The 21,358-nt window shown below is 40.5% G+C and overlaps 1 protein-coding gene across 2 annotated transcripts; it reads left to right on the forward strand.

Annotated features, from left to right (window-relative positions):
• The first annotated feature begins 678 nt into the window (after positions 1 to 678).
• On the forward strand, positions 679 to 16,327 carry LOC119731297 (sodium/hydrogen exchanger 9B2-like). 2 transcript variants are annotated; one of them, XM_038204445.1, is made up of 12 exons: positions 679 to 717; positions 1,677 to 2,364; positions 3,168 to 3,438; positions 5,022 to 5,197; positions 6,296 to 6,391; positions 6,626 to 6,738; positions 8,135 to 8,284; positions 9,730 to 9,838; positions 10,481 to 10,617; positions 12,289 to 12,366; positions 15,631 to 15,890; positions 16,212 to 16,325. In XM_038204445.1, exons 2-11 carry the CDS (start codon positions 1,725 to 1,727, stop codon positions 15,871 to 15,873), a joined length of 2,013 nt encoding a protein of 670 aa, XP_038060373.1. In that variant the 5' UTR covers positions 679 to 717; positions 1,677 to 1,724; the 3' UTR covers positions 15,874 to 15,890; positions 16,212 to 16,325. The 2 variants fall into 2 exon arrangements, with proteins under 2 accessions (XP_038060373.1, XP_038060372.1); XM_038204444.1 differs by having other exon boundaries at positions 15,631 to 16,327.
• Positions 16,328 to 21,358: the final 5,031 nt, after the last annotated feature.

Consider the following 21,358-nt stretch of genomic DNA (forward strand, 5'->3'; position numbering starts at 1 on the left):
GACCGAAAAAAACCTAGAAATTAATAGAGGGCGCTGTCAAATCCACATTCAGACACAGAGCAAGTCCACTTTTGACTGCCAGTTGAGCATATCGATAACCCCCCCCCCCCTAAAAAAAAAAAACAGTGGGTGCTTCCATTTTAATTAAATCTGGAGCCTTTTCTTGATAGCTCCATAACGAGGATTGGGAAGACATTTAAGTGTCCCCCTGCCTCCACCCCATCCCCCCCCCCACCCCTCCCTGGTTAATGTTTCGGGCAAAAATAATAATTGAAAGGTTAGCGCTCATCTAAGATACTAATTTTGGGCATATGCACAAGTATTGAATTTGCCGTATAAGTAGACCTCTAAAGGTGGAAAATTTGGGCTCCCCCCCCCTTTTTTTGAAACAAGTGGGGAACAGTTTAGATGTAAAATTCAAGCACGCATTCAAATTTAGCACCATGCCTTATGATTGCCAGATGTTGGATATATGGCTCACGAAGTCCGGTATATTTGAGACACATTTACACAAATTCAAAACAATTGTGCACAATTTAAACATTTTAATCGATAAACGCAGGCCCAAGGATCCAACTCGGGGCTTAGATTTTCCTGAAGCCGAAATTATATGAAGCCGGAATTTCGAAAAAGGCCCCGTGTCAATACTTTCAACTAAGAGAGGGCGCTCTTTTGACTATTCCTATACCAAGAGAGGGCGCTTCTGCAACAAGTCAAGTAAGTGAAGATTCTGATTGCGGAATTTGTTCCAATTTCAAAGATATTTTAAGATCTTTCTAGTTCGTCATTTCATCTTGTGAACTGTTGACTGTGATTACTGATACTGGTCCTTGGTAATAATTTATGAAGCTACTTACTCCAATAGATAAAAATGTAATATTTGCTGAAATGAAAATTCATTTGAAAATTGAACATGTTGTAACTTGTAAGTTGTATTGAAGTTGAACACTGTCACCTGGTCACCACTGTTAATGTCATGACTGTTGAAAGATCTCAGAAAAAACCCCAATGGATTTCTCATAATCGAGTTTGGGGAAAGACTGTTGCAACCTGATGTTACTTCAGTAGTTGTGTACAAAATCTGGGAGAGTCAAGACAATTTTCTAAGTATTTCCTAACAAAATTTGAAATGTTTCTCAGTCGAGTCTCAGATTCATGTCTTTTCAACATTTTTGCAATGTGACTGACCTTCATTGAGATAAAAAAAGCAGCGTCAGGTTGCAACATTCTTTCAAAGTTCGGTAATCTGGTGTACAACAAGATTGGACAAATTTTTTTTCTCGGGATAAACGCTGTAGAGAAATGCACACAATTTCTCTACAGCTTTTATCCCGAAAAAAAAAAAATTAGTAAAAGTATGGGGGATGTCATGGATGTGGTAACCAAATCTGTATTTTGTGCAACTTTTTCGTGCAATCAAAAAGAGATGGAAATTTTTGTTCGCACAAAAGTTTGGACACACCAAACACCTAAAAACACTTCGCTGTGCAAACTTCTTTTTTTTTCTCGAATGTAGTATCCTGAAACAAAATGAGAAACGTTTCTCAGCCTCAGAAGTTTACAAATGCACTTCTGCGTGTCCGAGCGATAGTGCAAATCCACAAATCACACCCAACAATCACATTCTTTAAAGATAATAACAGCTGTTATCTTTTCACTCTTGTTGTAACTCACAGAGAGCGGGGTGAACTCAAACAAAAAAGGTTGCAAACAGCTCGACCACCATGGGAGGCAACGTCGTCTCAACATCCTACAAGACGGCGAACACCACAGACTTGGAGGTAGCCAAGCCGGACGACTATTCCACCCTCCAGGATGAGAACAGCCAATACGCAACCCCCAACACCACTACTATGAATAGTACACCGGACACGAGCATTCCCTTAGAAGGGGGCAGAAATGACACCCTGAACGAGGCAGATGATGATGAGGGTGAGACAGCACCGTGGCATGGCTTGCCGATGGGGGTGGACGAGCACGGAAGCTTCGCCGTTATCAACACCGAGGTTCCCCTGAACCACGTCCAGCATGGCTACCCGGAGGAGAGGGAACCCCAGTGCTGCCGCGGGCTCAGAGATCGATGCAAGATGGCGTGCCGGCCCTTGGTCGCCAAACACAACCAGCTTCCGGAAAGCCCGTCCCGGCGCGCCCGGCTCAAGTATGCCTTCTTGTGCCCGCCTCACGGACTCGTCGCCAAAATCGTCCTGAATGTTACAATCGTCGTGCTGCTGTGGGCAATACTGTGGTCTATCACCGGACCAGAAGCGTTGCCCGGGGGTAACCTGTTCGCTATCTATGTTCTGGTGGTGGTGGCAGCCGTTGGCGGTAAACTCATCGAATTGATTCATCTTCCGGCTCTGTTGGGTAAGTAAATGTTGTTAAAGCCACGTAGAACATTTGCAAGCAACAGAAAAGTAAATACCAATTTAAAGACAGAAATCTTGCTCAAAGTGAAGATGGGACTGGTATCAAATTCCCGTGAAGTTATTCTGCCTGAAATGGTATCGTTTGTATCAGAAAATCTTAGAAAGTGGTTTTAAAATAGTGTGCCTGCAGGCACACCTTTTTTGTGCGCATTAGCAACGGAATCCAGTTCGAGACCCAAAAAATTGTGCACATATTTTTTCTGTTTTCCCCAAAATGTACTGTTGCTGACATTTCAACAGAATAGTTGTTATGCACCCTGCTTAAAAGATTTTGAGCAATTTTGTTGCTACAACTGAAGAAAACGCAAAAAAAAAAGCAAACGATCGTACAGACTTTTTTGACAGGGCGAAATGACCGATTCGCTACCCACTCGTCAATAGCTAGGATGGGAAGCCACATTTAACATCAACAAGATTACAATAAATTGTTTACAATGTTTTGGATTCACTTGAAAGATACATGCAGTTGCTGATCTTCAAAAAATGTGTAAATAACTTCCAAGGCTGTGATCAAGTATCTTTACTTTGATAATCACAAGCGTTCTTGATTCATTGTAAAATAAAACTGGAAGGCAGATTATGTATGCATATCAGGTCTTATTTATAAAAATTCTGGTTCCATGCAGACATTGATGTATTTAACATTTAAACTTAAAAACATTGAATTTTTGTCGAGAATTCACCAATCAAGTTCATCTGTTACTTTCAAGATCATATTTTTTTCATAATTTTCTTGTTTAGGCATGCTGCTTGTTGGCTTCATATTCAAGAACGTCCCGGGCATCCAAATCGCCGACGACATCCACCCGGGCTGGGCCTCGGCACTGCGCAACATCGCCCTCGCGGTCATCCTAATCAAAGCGGGGCTTGGGATCGACGCGGCGGCTCTACGCAGACTCAGCCTGGTCTGCGCTCGTCTGTCCACGGTGCCGTGCGTCTCGGAGGCCATCATTATCGCCATCATGTCGCACGCGCTGTTGGGTTTCAGTTGGGATTGGGCATTCATGCTTGGGTGAGTTAAGCCCCATACATGTGGCTTAATACAGGGGTGTGAAATCTCTGCTTTTTAGCAGAATATGAAGGAAAAGTTAACTTAAAAACATGCATAAATTGCAAAACATTTTCGACCAATAGTTGGCCGAGGAGGCTGTCAGTGCACCACAGAGCATCTACATTTCAAAATTTTTGTTATCCTGTAAAAATCCTGCAGTTTTTTCGACAAAATATCTCTGAATTTCCCCTTAAAATTACAGGATAACTAGATTTTGATTTTTCCTGGTTAATAACCAGGTAAGTAGATTTCATAGTAAATATTAAGTAGGGAAACGTCTAGATTTCGGACTTTTCTGAAAAAAATACTGTCAGGCACAACATGTTTGGTCAATTCAGCTATTATTAAACTGCCATTTTGGTTTTGTAATTCTACTTTGTTCAGTTGAGGCTTACTAAATAAGAAGGATAATATACTTTGTGTATCTCTTGACTGGGGTAGCGTGGCCTAGTGGTTAGGGTTTGTGACTTATGATCAGGGGCTCAGTTAAGGAGAATACATGAGAAAGTGTGGATTCGTAATTTAAGAATTCACGAGGCGCGAAGCGCCGAGTGAATTCGTAAATTAAGAATCCACACTTGCGAGTGTATTCTTCGACTTAAACCACTGCGTCAACAGAAGTATTGGAAAGAATGTTGCAACCTGACGCCACTTTTTGCTTCATATATCATCTCAATGAAGGTCATTCGTTGCAAAAATGATGATAAGACATGAATCTGGGACTGAGAAATGTTTCAAATTTTGTTAGGAAATACTTGAAATGACTCTCCATAGACTTCGTACACAAGCGCGGAAGTGGCGTCAGGTTGCAACATTTGTCCCTGGCATGTTTAGCATGTGTATCGCCACACCCGTACAACCAAGCCATTTTGTGTGTATAGGCTCCTTACGAAAAATGGATAGTTCAGACGACGATTTCTTTCTGATTTAAAGTAGTTTTTGCAGTGACGGCGGCGAATGTGACAGTGAAGATGCATTGGTAATTTTCGGAAAACAAATTTTCACGCAGACGGTCCTATTCAGGCTCATTATGGGGAACAATTGTCCGACATGTTCAAAGTGTGGATTCGTAATTCCGAATCCACACTTTACTAAAGATTCTTCGTTCCGAATCCACACTTTGTGACCAGTGTAAGAGATTCTTAGATCCGAATCCACACTTTTAACAATAGTGTGACGTCATAGCAATGGTTTAAGGGGTTTGAATCCAGCTGCTGGTCATATGTTGTGTCCTTGGGCAAGCCGCTTCACCCCTACTGGACTCTCTCCACCCAGGAGTATAAATGGGTACCAGCATTAGCTGGGGAGTAACCTGTGATGGACTGGCAACCCATTCAGGGGGAATAGAAATATTCTCAGTCGTTTCATTCCGCTGAAACCGGAGATAATAGCCAGCCTGATCGGCCACATTGGCTCGTGACTTTTTTTTACTGACCTTATGTAGAAGTCTTTTTTATGCCACTGACACGAGAGATGAAAGCTGGCCAGATTTCCCCATGTTGTTCGTGTACAGACCTTACTTTTTACTTTCATCTCTTGTCCAGCTTTGTCATAGCGGCAGTCTCTCCGGCCGTTGTGGTGCCATCCGTCCTCGAGCTCCAGGAGAAAGGTTACGGTGTCCGCCGTGGTGTCCCTACGCTGCTTGTCGCCTCGGCCAGCTGCGAAAACGTCTTTGCCATCGCGGCGTTTGGGGTCGCTCTCGGTATAGCCTTCTCATCGGGTAAGTTTGAGGGGAAAAAACCTGTAAGTTCCGATTGTATTACGTTAAGGTACAATATGACCATTCGGTTCCCCTGTGATTGGTCACCATTGCAGTAGGCAAGCGTTTGGTTCGCAACCACGTCGTGCATTGTAAGCTAGACAGTACGGCTTATTTTCACATTAAATTACCACCAATTCTTATCAAATGGCATAATGGTCACCACCTGTGCCGTGTACGTTTGTGATAATCGTGCCGTCCCAGCACTCTGTGTTGGCTCCGCGTTTTTTCTCACAGTTTTTGCCATCCATCACAGCCTTGAAGGCTTGCCTACTACCTACAGCGCGCGGCGCTATACGATCTTTGCCTACTACAATGGCGACGCTGACCTTCCGGTACCCGAATGTTTGGCTGGGTCACGTGGGTCAGTGAGAGAGCCCTATAGCATGGTCAGGCCCCGATTCAATTTCATGCTTGGCTCCTGAAAGTAACGCGAATGCAAATTTTGTGACATCACAAGTATCCATTGTAAGATCTTGGACACGGCATTAAGATCTCAGTGTTGTTTTATTGAGTGTTCATAACCAAGTGACGAATACATACAGGAGACAGCACAGAATATTGGGTGTTGTCTTAAAGGAGTCGTATTACAATGGGTTCTCATTGGACAGTGGGAGGTGGTCTGATGTGGTCTGATGTCTGACCATACTTCTGGCCTGACCAGAAGTATATATGTATGTCAAGGGTCACACATGTGTACTTACATGTTACATCCATGATGCAAATTTTGGAAACGTTAACGTAGTTAAAATGTGGGGAATTTTGTCAGGAATGTTTCTTGACAACATTCTTGCTTTGCATTCGCATTCGCATTCGCGCAAAATATAAATCGGCCTTAGTACCTTAGTTGATTATCGGCTATCTATCCCCATACTGGTTTTAAACCAGACGTTGAAAACTCCCTCGTATCCTGATGAATCCAGAAAAAAAATTGGGTGCATTTGGCTGTTGGGTATGGCAGGAGACACAGGCAGGGCAGTTTGGGGCATAACGTGGAATAAAGGGAGAAGATTTCTCGGAATGCTAATGTTTTGCTCCGGTTTTTTTTGCAATTCACAGACAAGTTAGCCAGTGACTTTGATCAGGAATCCGGGAACGCAACATATAACGGAACGAACCCTCCCTATGACACCTCGCTGGATAGTTCAAACGATGGTAAGTGGAAAGATTTTTCAACGGCAGTTTTGTCGTGGTCCATTAGCTTGTTTTGAGATACGATGAACACAATAGATGGACGCTATTTAATGTGGGTAGTACAAAAGAAAATTTATCTGTTCAGTTATGTAAACCTCGGAAAAACTGGTCTAGCTAAAAAAAAAAAATTGCAAATATTTTTTTTTCTTGAAAACTCCACCTAATAATTGTTTTGTTTTGTAAACTTTCCCATAGGTGCTGGTGCATTGGTGTTCGATATATTCAGAGCACCCATTGAGCTGTTGATGGGCGTGGCCTTCGGTTGCCTAGGGGGCATTTTTCTGTGGTACATCCCTAACAAGAACCAGGTAAACATTTATTTGGGTATGCTGAGAAAATCACACTAGGGTTTAAAAATCACTATTGAAATGGTATAGACCTTTATCATGCTGCCACCATTTCAGTCATGTTCCCTGTATCCAATAACAGTACTGAATGATAATGCTTCTTGTGCAAAAAGGAACCAGACTATTTTTCCTTCCAGCCTCGCTTTGGTTACGTTGATTTGAATGGGAAAAACTCAAGATGGCCGAAACATGATAATGGTCCATTGAACGTGCAAGTTGACGTCAAAATCAGTGACTTTATGGGGAAACAGTACTTCCAGGCGCATCGTATACACCAATTCGATGTTGAAATTATCAGGGCTGTCCAGTTTTGAATAATTTAGTATTCGATTACTTGAAACTGCGTTTGACCGAATATTCGGATATTCGAAACTGCCAGCTGCAATTGCGTGCTGCGCCAGTAAATATTCACACGAACAGAACGCCAGTTAAAGTTTGCGTGGGGCGATCGAAATCGGGCACTTCAGTGTTTTGCAGTAAGGATTTTATAACTACCGGTATAAAGGGCTTTAACCTCCTATAAAGGATGTGAACAATGAACCACCATCAACAAAAAAAGTTACCTCTGACAAAACAGTGGCACCTGACAAATAAAGCGCATTATTTATGATGAAATAACATCACAGTTGGTGTTTGTGTGTAGTTTTTAGGGTTTTTTTAATATTCAAACCATCAAAAAGCTATTAGAATATTTGGTTGATTGAATATTCAAGTTTTAAGGGCAGCCCTAGAAATTATGGTGATGGTTCTGGTAGCCATTTCCAGGGCGCTTCCATGCCTGTACGCCCATCACACGTGCGAACTCTGAACATGTCACTAAAAGGGAGTGCATTGTGTGCTTTGGAGTGTCCCAGTAATGGTGGAAAACCAGCCAAGTAATCACAAAAAGTGGGCAATTCGGATCAGCCTAAAGGAGCTACATGTGTAACGTCGTATTTTTGGCATTTGTTTTGTGTCCTGCCTGGGCCCATCCAATCAAGGGCAATAATTTGATTCTGTGAAAGACAAAAAAAGCATTACATTAAACCAGTTCGCGCCGGGATTATTTTGACAAGAACAGAACGAGGCGCTGGATTAATTTTCACTTCACCTCAAGCCAGGCGGGTTGAAGCCATCACCCTCGGGCAGCACACTCGTATGTCCGGCCTCGCTCGCTGCGAGCGGGTCGCTGACAGATATTTCCGGCCTCGCTCCCTGCGTGTTTGTCTGTCATCCGTTCCGAATGCTGCCAAGCCTTTGCGTGTATACACGGCATCCAGCGCGAACTGGTTAGCAACATATTGAATGCATTGCGTAAAACTCGACCTCTCAGTTTTAATCATTCAATCTTGATATTTTTTTGCTTATTTTTCCCCAGAAATCTCTGACTTGGAAGCGTGCCTTACTAGTCTGCGGCGGAGGCCTGTTGTCGTTGTTTGGTTTTGCCCAAGCTGAGTTCACCGGTGCCGGGGCTATGGGATGCCTCATCCTACCGTTTGTAGCTGCCCAGGGTTGGGGGAGATCTAAGGTAAAAAAAAAAGTCAACGTTTGTCGATGAGCCAATACGTTGCTTAAACTTTGTGTGCGCACATCACAATTTGTTAAAGATAAAAGTTCTCCATCTATGAGCTCCGTGCGCTACCAAAACAAAAGAGGGCGCCCTTTTACCTGACAACAACGCCCCATGGGCGGGACATTTCACTGGTTGACGCGCACCGTTCCTTGTGTGTGACGCACGTACGCCAGGGGATTTGTTCTATTTACACGCAGTGGCCGCGCTTCGCAGCAAATGAATTGCAGTCAGGCAAGATGGCATCAGTCGGTCACCCCCAACTGTACTTCCTTTGCCGGTGAGGGGGTGCTTGTGAACAGAGCAGATACAGGGCGAGTAAAAAGAAAAAAAAACCAAATGCTGGGACTATTGTTTTAGTGAAGTTCTGCATGTAGCACTTTCAAAATCTAGGATATGAAAGCCCAATTCGTAAGCTTTCTTTTAGTACCAGAATCATTCAAATCACTTATGTACTTTTCAAATTACAGAATTTTAAACACCACCACCGTTTTAAAGTTCTGTCCACGGATCACAAAAAAGGTGGGCATTCTTTCAGCAAAACAAAAACAATTCAGCCACATCCCTATGTGATTTGTTTTCGTTTTGCTTAAAGAACACTTATGAATTGGGCTTTCGTATCCCAGATTTTGAAAGTGCTACACGCAGAACTTCACTGAAACAAGGGTTCCGACATTTGGGTTTTGTTTTTTGTTACTCACCCTGTAATGTATCAAACATGCTAAATATGATCCAGCTTGTGTCATCGTGCACAGGAATTAAGATATATTCAATAAAGCTGCGTTCGCATTGGACTTAATTTTGTGAAAAGTTACCGCTGGTGCTTGTTAACATTCCATTGTGGTTAGTCTACCGTGCATCCACACTTGGATAATTTTCGGCCCGCGGAAAGTCATTCGTTGCGTAAACTTTACCGTACACCGTTCTCTCTCAGAATCCTATGAGGGCACCCTACTATTGACATTTGAGAATAACAAGCTAAAACATACAGCAGAAATATGGCTGAATCTCCGAACCGTACATAGGCCTACATGTATGCGTGTGAATTACGGAGATCTATATAAGTGACCCACACGGAAGTCACATGATCACAACGTTAGGTTTTACGTAGCAGTGGCCGGCCGCACTGGACTTTTCAGTGATGTAAAACTAACAATGTCATTCTTCCACGACCCAGTTGGCTCTGTAAAACTAACCGCTGCGGACTGTAAAAGTATCAGTCGACACTTGACAATTTTGGGTAGTTTGCTGGCTGTTCACACTGGACTTAACTTGGTTAAGATGACAACGGTCTCGTTAAAGTTGACAACAACCTGTGTTAATTTAACCGAAATAAGTCCATTGCGAACACAGCTTAAGACTTTAAGATGAAAAGTGTTGTTTTTGTGGTGTTTGTGTTTCAGGAGCCTGTCAATAAGATTGTAGGCGTCATATGGACGCTGTTTGAACCAATTCTGTTTGGTATCATCGGTGCTGCGGTGTCAGTTGAATACTTGGACGGGAACACAGTTGGTGAGTCTCAGTATTCCGAAATAGAGAAAATAAATGTATTAATTTGTTGAAAAGAAAATAACATTTAACATAATGGCACCATAATAAATAACATATTGGCACCATACATGTGTGTGCTTGTATGCCTGTACGCCGCAACTTTCAGGCAAAATTATCAGAATCCACTGAATCTGTGATCATTGTCCCTTTCTCTAGGGACACTGCATCCAAAATGAGCAAAAAATCCAAGTTTGTGAATGATTTTTGTTTATATTAACTGTAAAATTTGGTCTCTTATCATATTTTTCAACCAGTATCGTAATCATGTTTCCGTTGTACCATGTATTGAGAACAAGTTCAGTTCCAACTTTGTTATTATTAAAAAAAAATTTAACAAAGGCTCCAATCTACAAAAATAAATGCTGCGTTGTAAAAAAAATGCACCGGCTTTGTTCTTAAAACTAGTAGTACATGTACCTTGTAAAACTAATGGCAACCCAGCTGTACATTACTTTAACCATCAAAATTAATATAAAAAGGGGCCCATTCCATAAGGATTCTTAAGATTATGAGCAATTTTGTAGCCGCTAATGACCCAAAAAAATGCACAAAAAGCAAACGATCCTGTATATCTTTAATAGCTGTGTAAAATTCTGTTTCCAGGTTATGGGATTGCTATCATGGTGATAGGTCTCATCATACGGACCATTGTCACATATCTGGTAGTGTGTAAAGCGGGACTGACCATCAAAGCTAAAGTGTTTGCTGCCCTCGCTTGGCTACCAAAGGCAACAGTTCAGGTATGGTGTGCAGTGTGTTCACAACAACTTTTGAGATTTTGGAGAGAAGTTTCGGCATTCATATTTTTTTCTATAAGAATAGTGTATTTAGAATGGATTCCATGTTCATCTTTGTGGGTTCGTCCAAGTAAAGCTGGTCCCAGAGTGCACGAAATCATATTGAATAAGCCAGTTCTGTATTTCAGCTGCTAATTTTGTTTTATACAACACCTGAATAAATCCCCGTCATCTGATTGGTGGATCATTGATCACATGTTATTGAATTATTCGTCCCAACGCGCGGCGCGCAGCGCACAGTGCAATGGAAGTTCCGTTGCATGGTGAATAGAACTTCCATTGCGTGGTGTCATTGCTGCTGGCAGTGGCGCTGTTTTAAATCAAGATTACTTGAATATGATGGTTCTCGACCTGTTGAACAGTTTGCATAAATTAAATATGATGAACTTCCTTGTCAAACTTTCAAACAGTTTTTAACCTGAATAAATTGGCTATTTATAAGTCAACCAATCAGATGACGAGGATTTATTCAGGTGTTATATAAAACAAATAATGAATGTTTCACGTTCATGCAATGGAAAGAATAATTTCATTGGGTGACAGATGAAATGTTCCATTCCACTCGGCTTCGCCTCTTGGAATGGAACATTTCATCCGTCACCTCATGAAATTATTCTTACCATTGCACTCACAAACATTCATTATTTGTATAGTATTTTAGCTGCAGTTCTGGAATGCCTCACTTCATATGCAAAATAGACGTGCATGCGCATCGATCCAGACAAAGGGGCGTGTTCCGAAACCTTTCGCCAAGAGTGCATTTACTTACAACAGCATTGCATTTACTAACAACAGCATTGTATTTATTTACATCAGCATTGCATTTGGTCAATTTTCGGTTCATTGGTAGGTTGTTTTTTTCATGGGAAACTTAGAGAGCTCGTTTTTGGTCCATTACCCGGGGACAGACTGACTGACCGACCGACCACGAAGTGACATACAGAAACTCCTGTCAGAATTTAAAGAGGTTGTGGAATGCGCGAAGACATTTCCGTCATTTTTTGGGTATATGTAGCCTAAGGTGTGATGAAATAACAACGACTATTGTGTCTGTCATGAAATGAGTACAAAAGGTACTTTTGAGAGTTGCTTTTCAGGTCCTGTTTCGACCCAAACGTGCAATTTGTGTAAAAGTCGTTGTTGGGGCAGCAAACAAAACATACTAAATCGTGACGTAATAAACAGGACTCCCGATGCAGCGTAGTATAAACGAGTCCTGTTTATTACATCACGATTTACTATGTTTTGTTTGCTGCCCCCAACGACGACTTTTACACAAATTGCACGTTCGGGTCGAAACAGGACCTGAAAAACAGCTCTCAAAAGTACCTTTTTGTACTCATTTCTTGACAGACACAATAATCGTTTTTATTTCATCACACCTTAGGCTACATATACCCAAAAAATGACGGAAATGTCTTCGAGCATTCCACAACCTCTTTAATAATACTGAAATCCATGAAAATCTTTTGAGGGTTAAACTTTATTTATGTGTGGGTCTTACTGTGTGCAAAGTTTTGTACTTGCCCTATCATAACGCAATGTATCAGTCTTTATATCGAACGTTTTTACCTCATGAAACAAAACAATTGTGTACACATTTTTGTAACGCAGGCTGCTATTGGTCCTTTGGCGTGGGAGGTTGCTATTAACAAGAATGCGGGGCCATTAGCTGAACAAAATGGAATAAAAGTAAGTACCCTGCCCTGTTTATAAATAGCTAGTAATAGGCTATTTTTGTATCATTTTTTTCGCGAGCAATAAAAATATCCGTTGACTCATAGGGTTATCTTTAAGACGCTGTTAACCTTAACTCCTTAGTGTCTTTTTCTAAGTACTGGACCAAGTCCGCCAAAATCCATTACTGACCCTGCTTCAATTAATTGTCGACCTAATCGACTGAAATCCACCACAAGACCACCAGTACTATAGGTGTATTTTGATGGACTTGGTACTCATGGCTTGCCTACCACAATCCCCAAAATGGGGGGATGGATTTGGATGGATTTGGGAAGGTTAGGGTTAATGTATAATGTTATAAGGGCCGTGTATACTGGAACAAAATGTGTGCAACTTTCCCTTTCTCTGAAATGTACGAAGATCATGAGACGTCTCTCTTTGTGTCGGACAATTGAGGGCGCTGTTGCTGTGATGTCATTTAAGGCACAAACTCTTAAACTCGGAGGTTTTGGCTATAAAATTTGCTCCTTTTTGTGCATTAAATTAAAGTTCATGGACTTACTTGAACAACAATTGCAAAAAAAAAAAATTACCAATGTTAAAAAACACCCAAAAATTCTGATGACTTTTGATGCTGAAGACCTGTGCCCAATTTCACGGCGCTGCTAAGCACAAAAATGTGCTTACCACAAAAAAAGTCTGGCTTATAAAAGCAGGTTATCAGCCAAAACTCCATGAGATTTTCATGCTAAGCAAACAACAGCTGAATATTAGTCACAAGCAATATACATCATGTGGAGTTATGGCTGATAACCTGCTTTTATGAGCCAGAGTTTTTTGTTGCTAAGCAAATTTTTGTGCTTAGCAGCGCCGTGAAATTGGCCCCTGCTGTTACTGCCTTGAATGACATCACAGTTTTGATCATTAATATGTTAATTTTCATAAGCATAAAAGTCACAGATGCGAAAACACCTTTAAAAATGGTTGTACGACAATTGAAAATAAACTTAAATGGGATAAACAAAAGTGCAATTCAAAGATTGCATAAAAAAATATTCTATTACTTCCCACAAGCTATTAATGGGTCTCATATTTCTCATATACTTTATTTACCTTTCTTTAATAATAGACATAATAACCAGTGCCTTGAGTACCTAATTGTTGGTAGATACGTGCACTATATAAGACTCCATTATTATTATTAACCCTAATCCTCTTCAATCCTCCCAAATCAACCAGGCCTGGTGGTTTGGAAGATTTTGGAGGATTGAGGCTGAATGGCAGAAAGTGTCGGTTGATTTTAGAGGATGCATTGTATTGAGGTTGTATATTGCATAATTGACATGATTGAGGCCGAGATTGTACTGGACATTACCTGTGCTGCTTCTGGTTATCTTCGGCACTGCCTTAACATTTTACAGAGTTGATTGTTGGAGGATGAAAAAGATTTGAGCCAGTGGTCACCCCTCGACTTGGCACATCCAAGAAATAACTGATGATTTTGGAGGATTTTTGAGGCTGAATCAAATTTTTACATCGTGGCAATTAGAAAATTGAGAATTGATGATGATTCCTAGTATTTGAATATCCCCTTGCACAGCAAGGGTTGATGGTATGCGAACAGATTCGGCGATTAATTCGGGCGATTCACAATGCAGTGCGCCACCAAGAGTTTGCCATGGAGAGTCCACTTTTCAGGTTTACGGTCGACAAAACATGGTCCATTTGAATGAGTGTCAGTAGACAACTTGAGCTAATTTGTTGTAGATTGGAGCATAGCGTTCTGCAGCCTTACAGAAAACACCATTTTGATAAGAAGAAAAGAAAAGGGCAAACAGATCCTCGAAACATACGCTTACAAAACTACTGACCGGAAAAAACTAACAATTTCAAATGTCCCGCGCTGCGAATTTGTCAACCATCTCCCACAATGCACTGTGAAAAATGAACTCTCCGTGGCAAACTCTTGGTGGTGCACTGCATTGTGAATCGCCCGAATTATGCAAAACAAGACTGCGTCTTGACCTCGAGATTCTGACCATTCAGCGGGCGCCTTCTATATCGGGTCTTCGGTAACCATTGTACTACAAAAACATGGCATCCAAATTGACCAATCAACAGCTGAGGCCAAATTTCTGATCAAAATGACGTCACAGTTTCTAGAGTCGACTCCGATTGGCTTGGGCGCGAGGTAGCATAAAATTTGCCTGTTAGGATATATCAGACGTTTGACCGTGGCTCTGCCCACGTGAATGTTTGATTCTCAGACTAGGTTCCTAGCTAGTTTGGGTTAAACATAAAAAAAACCTATGTAGTAGTTTCAGAAAGCTTTTTGTGTGTTGGGGGGGGGTTGGGATTTGTCTGCAAGATAGGGAAAAAACATATTTCAACTTTGGCAAAAAAACAGTTGGGGTTATTGCACTGACAGCTCGTCCGTTGCTGCATACACATCTTCACGTCTGAACGTGCACAATTCTGAGATCAATTTCGCGCTTGAACCGTCACAGTGCATCCACCTGTTCATTTTAGCCATAACGGTGTAACATATTGCTTCAATCAAGCATTGCTAAGCTGAAAAGTACACCGAACAACAGGTTGCGTAAGGAACATATGCACTTTTGGAGTTCTTCTTTTTAGAAATCCAATCCATATTCATTATTTGTCCAACCTGTACTGGCTAATATGAATTTTGTATCACAATGAGGAGAGAGAGATTTATAAAGGCAAGAAAAAAAGCGTGTTTCCTGTTACAGTTTGGGTGGGTAAAATGCTGTAAAAAAAATGAAAGGAATTTTTAAAACGCAGGATGTCTGCAAAAAGTAGGGTGGGGTAGCCTGCAAATTTTTTATCTTTTCATTTTTTATAACAAAATTAAGGTTTTGCAGAAGTTTCTAGGTAGGGTGGCAAACCCAATTTTTTTTTCTTGCCCTAAAATACGTCAGATTTCCATGGCAAATTAATGTCCAAATTATACAATTATATTTGCTGGTAGTCATAAATTTTGATGTGAATGTAATAAGAAGTACAGACTGAAATAGGAAACAACTATGCTCTCTAAACAGAAATCAGCACTACAGATTTTTGTCAGATTCCTTTGCTATACAATTAGAATGCGCTAAATGTTACAGATTCGGTTACCACGTCCCCAGTAGACTTGTGTGCATTTATCTGCTGCGTTACAAATTGTCAAATCTTGTTATGCACATACATGTGGCGTTGACTTATTTTCAACATTCCTCCCATCACCATCCGGATAATTGATTCCAAATTTTGCAGGTGTTGACTTTAGCCGTGCTGTCAATCATCCTGACGGCCCCAATCGGTGCCATCCTAATCGCTCTGGGCGGACCCAGGCTGTTGGAGAAATCGCCCACGTCCGACAGCGCAGTGGACCACCCCATCCCCGAGGTTAAAATCGTCTCCCCCGAAGGGGAGGAGTCTCAGGGGAGTCAAGAGGGGGCGGAAGAGACCAGGGAAAGTCCTCGGGAGGGACCTGCTGAAACGTCGGCCATGCTGTAGTACAAGGACAACGATTGGTGAGCTCCCATGCCAAAAAATATCTTGAGAAAGGACCAATCGTCGCTTTAGTGCAACAAGGTCATATCTCCCCTTTGCAGCAAATTTGAATCTCCCGCGAATACGCTCCGTGCAACACGGTCGCATCTCGACGTCCATTGACTTTGTGTGTACTTCGACACGACTTTTTGACATTCTGAGACTCGCGTTTCACGTACGGCCCATTTTAGGAGATGTAAGATCTTGATGCATAAACACGACGAAATACACTTCTCTAAAGTACCTGATGCCAAACTGATAATAGGCATACCAAGTTTCGTCATTTGATTATTTCGTTGCAGCTACAGACGCAAGTAGGCAGATTCGGTCACATGTCACCGCTCTCCATTGTTTTCCTGTGTGCAGTGACTCTCTGTAAGACACTTTAAAGAGGTTGTGGAATGCTCGAAGACATTTCCTTCATTCTTCGGGTATTTGTAGCCTAAGGTGTGATGAAATATAAACGACTATTGTTTCTGTCATAAAATGAGTACAAAAGGTACTTTTGAGAGCTGTTTATCAAGTCCTGTCATGCCTGTTTCGACCCGAAAGTGCAATTTGTGTAAAAGTCGTCGTTGCGGGCAGCAAACAAAACACAGTAAATCGCGACGTAATAAACAGGACTCCCGATGCAGAGTAGCATAAACGAGTCCTGTTTATTACGTCACGATTTACTGTGTTTTGTTTGCTGCCCGCAACGACGACTTTTACACAAATTGCACGTTCGGGTCGAAACGGGACCTGAAAAATAGCTCTCAAAAGTACCCTTTGTACACATTTCATGACAGAAACAATAGTCGTTTTTATTTCATCACACCTTAGGCTACATATACCCAAAAAATGACGGAAATGTTTTCGAGCATTCCACAACCTCTTTAACACTTTATATTCCTTCAATTGAAACTGACCTGCAGGGTTTTAACTTCACTTATTGCTCGGAATATTGACTTCCCATTTTGGCATCTTAGGGGCAATTTGAGCTGAATGAGAAAACACCCACTTGCAATTACATGTACTTCAGTTTCTGGTTACCCAACCATTTTTGGCAATGGGTACCTGATCCCCAAAACTTACCCATACAGGGTGGTACAAAAAGAAGGAAACACACTTTTGACAGCAATTTTCACCTACGTGTTTAGAATATTTCAAAAATTCAATTTAATGGTATTCAAATATTGATCTTTAAACATAATCGACGAAAAAATGATCGCAAATGCATATTTTGTCTCGGTGTGGGTAGTTTATATATACTTCACATTTTAGCATTTTAGGGGCAATTTGAGCAGTTACTTCAATAACCTGACCATTTTTGGTAATGGGTACCCGGTCCCAAAAACTCGGTATGTCTCGGTATGGTAGTTCAAAATTTCACGTGCCATACCTGTTTGTCCATGGACGGCTTTATTCCACCCGCTTGACTGAGTTCCGGAGCTTGATTTGAAGACAAAAAAAATGTTTCAAATAAGTTAAGTAAGTAGGTTAAAATTCCTGTCAAAAGTGGGTTTCCTTCTTTTTGCAACCCCTGTAGAAACACGCCCCTAAACTACCCCAAAGTTAAGTTAACCCTAGCCTTCAAATACTACAATCAATCTGGAGGTTTGGGCGCAATTTATTTTTTTTGTTAAAGATATTTTTCAGGGTGAAACTTTAAAGATACAACATACAGTCACCTTTACGGAATGCTAGGCTGATAGAAAAGAAATTGATTATTCAAAGGTTTTTCTTTTTTTCTTGTCGCCGAGACCAGATTCTAACAGTAGACATTTCGACAGCAAAGGAATAGTGATTTTTATGGTTGCAATAAGGACAGACGTAGAATGCTTTGCAAAATGTGTGAATGTTCAAATGTGACTTGTGGCCCTATTGAGAGTATGTGCTCATGATTTGGACCAAATGGTGGCATTTTCGGGGGTGAAAACCCCAGGGTTTTTCGTCTAGTCTCGCCCTTCCTGTTTAAATTTGTGGGAGAACATGTTGCCGATTGGATCTGAGTGATATCTTGCATCCAGTGACATTTCCAAGTTTTCGGTGGGGGGGGGGGAGGGGGTACATAAACCTAATTGAGAAATGGTACATCGTGTATGTACATGTAGACGGTATGCTTGCTGGTGTCTCTGAGGATATTCGTTATTTTAATTTTTAAGGGCTGTGCATCGGGACCGGGTACCTGAGTACCCGATTGTTGATGTCAGGAACCGGTTCCGGATTATGGGGTCGGATACCCGTAACCAACTTTACAAATTACTTGGTAACTTCTCAGACAATGAAAAAGAAAGATTTTGAATGTCATTTGGGGGGAATTTTTCAAGAATGAAAGCCAGGCTACAGGGAGGAAACAAAATGTATTTTCACATTAATGACACGCACGAAAGTTGCAGTCTACACCGTAAAGCCGTAAAGCTCACTGTAGACACATCTTGCTGTATCGACGCACCGATACGGCAATATTATCGTGCCGAACTTCATGAACAATCTCAACAGCGATTTCTGAGATTTGATTTTTGGAATTGGGTTTTTGGTTTTTTTTTAGTTGTTAAGCAACCACCTTTGGATTTTAAGCACTTTTTTGGCTTCGAATGAAAAAAAAATGCACAAATGACAAATGGTCCATCTTTAATCTGATATAGCAGCAACCCAATAACTGTATATTGTAAGACACGTTTTGCGTCTGGAATTTACAAACTTCCGTCTTGCACAATAAACCAGTAATTCATATATAAACCGATCCTGGCACGCTAAAAATGCTATCACGCAGGCCCCCTTCAATGGCGAAAGCATTGTGCTAGCTATTGTTCAGATAATCCATCACAGGCAGTTGCTTTGTACAATAGCGTGCACAATGGTTTCTCCATTGAAGGGGGCCTTAAAGCGTACAGTAATCATATGTTTGGATTCGTCTATACGCAAGCCACATGGTGGTTTAAAATTATAGCAAATTATGGCAATAATATTGTATATTTGAAATTTTGTAAATTTTTCCACTGGAAATTGGTTGATTGGTTCTCAAGTCATTTTTTGATAGTCCGTAGTGTGTATACATGTATATTTGAAAAAAATATATACATTAGGTTAGGCCCCCCCCCCCCCAAAAAAGTCTCCGGTTTCTGGTATGCGCGCGCTTCGCCGTAGCCATGCGCGTCGGCAATATGTAAAAGGTTTTTTTTTCAATGAAAGATGATGTCCCAAAACCGCCAAACTCACTGGTTTGACTGGAATCATGTTGCTGCACAATTTTAACGTGTTTTTAGATGGGGTTATGATCGAGAATAAGCTTTCTGTGGCCTCTCTGGACTCCCATTATATTTGCGCTAAGTTTAGTTGGGCACCATTTGCAGTCATCAGCTGACTTTTGAAGCAAAAAAATCAGGTAAAAAAAAAAGAAGAAAAAAAGCCGCGTCGCCGCACCACTTTTTGGGCAAGCTCCATACCAGAAACCAGAGACTTATTTTTTGGCCTTAGTTTTCTTAACCCTAACCCACCTCAATCCTCCAAAAGACTCAAAGCAGTTTTGGAGGATTTTGGAGGATTTGGGGGGATTTTGGAGGATTGAGGATGAATGCATTTTTAATGCAGGACTGTCTGTGACGATTTTGAAGGATTGAGGCACTGGTATCCTTCATTTGAACATAACTGCACACTTTTTGAGAATTTTGGAGGATTGAGGATGGTTCCTAGGGAGTTTGGGTTAACGTCTTGCCTCTCTTTCCTTTTAAAGGTTTGCTGAAATAACGTGCTGAAATGACAGGTTAAAATGGTCATTTATATCTGATTTTGCCAATATATAGATTTTTCCCCAAGGATTGTGTGTTATTAAATAACTTAAAAAGTGTGACTTTTGTAGGTATGAAACAATTAGACACTGTTCCAGCCAAAATTTATGAAAATTAAATGTGCATTTTGTAAAAATTAGAACGTTAACAGTAAGTAGATAATCATGTCAAAACAATTTAGGTTAGAGAATACATTAAAGAAACATTTTGTGCATTTACAATGTGCAGCATATTTTGATAAGAAAATATTAAAATGATGTACAAAGTTATGCAAAATTACATACATGTGCTAAGGTGAAAGATTCAGTACTATAGATCGTACCATAGTTACTAAAAAAATGTTTTCACAATGGAAAGATTAGTTTCAAAGTGCATACTTTTGATAGTAATTTACTTGCCCTTTACTTAAAAGCATTGTGATCTGCTGTATGTGATCGAGTCGTACACTGAATAATTGATGTGTTTTCTTGAATTAGCCATTAACCCTCCTGCTATTTAAACAGTCACGGACAGTCAAAATGTCCATCCACTTCCCCTGCTATACTTTTAATACAGGCTAGTCACCAGCAGTCAGATCATATGTCAAGCAAAGCACTGTGACTAGTCAAACTGGGTCAACAGACAAAGCAGGCAAGTTGTGGTCACAGCTGTTTTATCACTCACCCGGAGTCAAAGCATAGCTGTATCAAGTTACTTAAGCAGTCCCAGCCAGTCAATCCTGCTTTATGTGGGCTGGGAATTCTTAAAGGGTTGAAAACAGTCACTTGATTGATTTTTGACTGTAAGAACAACTTGGCACAGAATGTCTGTTTGCATAGAAGGGTTGAAGTTGTTGATACTTTTTTTTTATTTAGATTTAATTTTTTTTTTTTTAATCTTCCCAAAAGACGTGATTGACTTTGCATTTCTTGTCATTATCTTTTTACTTTTTTTTGATTTTTTTTTTTTTTATTGAACGTAAAATGTCATAAATATGAAATAAGATTTACATAAAAACCATAGTTGCAGACTTGCGTACATGTGACAGTAGAAACTTAGGAGATATCAATACGTAGCGTTATCTACTTGTGTGCATTTCAAACATTCCGTTCATTAGATAACATTGATAAATATTGCAAAAGTGGTCTTCCAGGCATTGTGAAATACGTCTTCAAATATTTGAATATCTACGTTTGCATACCTTTTTGCTTTGTTTTGTTATTTTTTTTTCGGGGAGGGGGGGGGGGTTGTATTTGTATTTCTTGGTTGTTTTTTATCATAGCAAATATTTGTTGAAATGTTTCAGAATACATGCATTCTTGGAATGTTTAAAATGTAATGTGCATTGTGTAGTTTCCCAAGCAGTGTTGACAATTCAAACAGGTAGTTCCATTAGTTTTGTCTCGAACAAAAACGGTACTTTAAACGATTGGACAAAGTTCAACTTTTTAAAAGCATTAAAAAAATGTGTCCAACAGTAAAAAATAAAATAAAAAAATGCCTTATCTATTGCAGTGACTTACGTTTATTTCTGAAGTTTAAAAAAAGTCATAATTTCCACATAAAATTATTGAAATTCTCTTTACAAAATGAGTAAAATCCAACATAATTATTTTCAAAACACACTTTGAGGACTATTTCCTCGTATTTCTCATAACACTCATTTTAATGAACTTCATGTGTTTTGTTAATTTTACTGA

Source organism: Patiria miniata, unplaced genomic scaffold (assembly GCF_015706575.1).
Source record: "Patiria miniata isolate m_02_andy unplaced genomic scaffold, ASM1570657v1 HiC_scaffold_23, whole genome shotgun sequence".
Lineage (NCBI taxonomy): Eukaryota > Metazoa > Echinodermata > Asteroidea > Valvatida > Asterinidae > Patiria > Patiria miniata.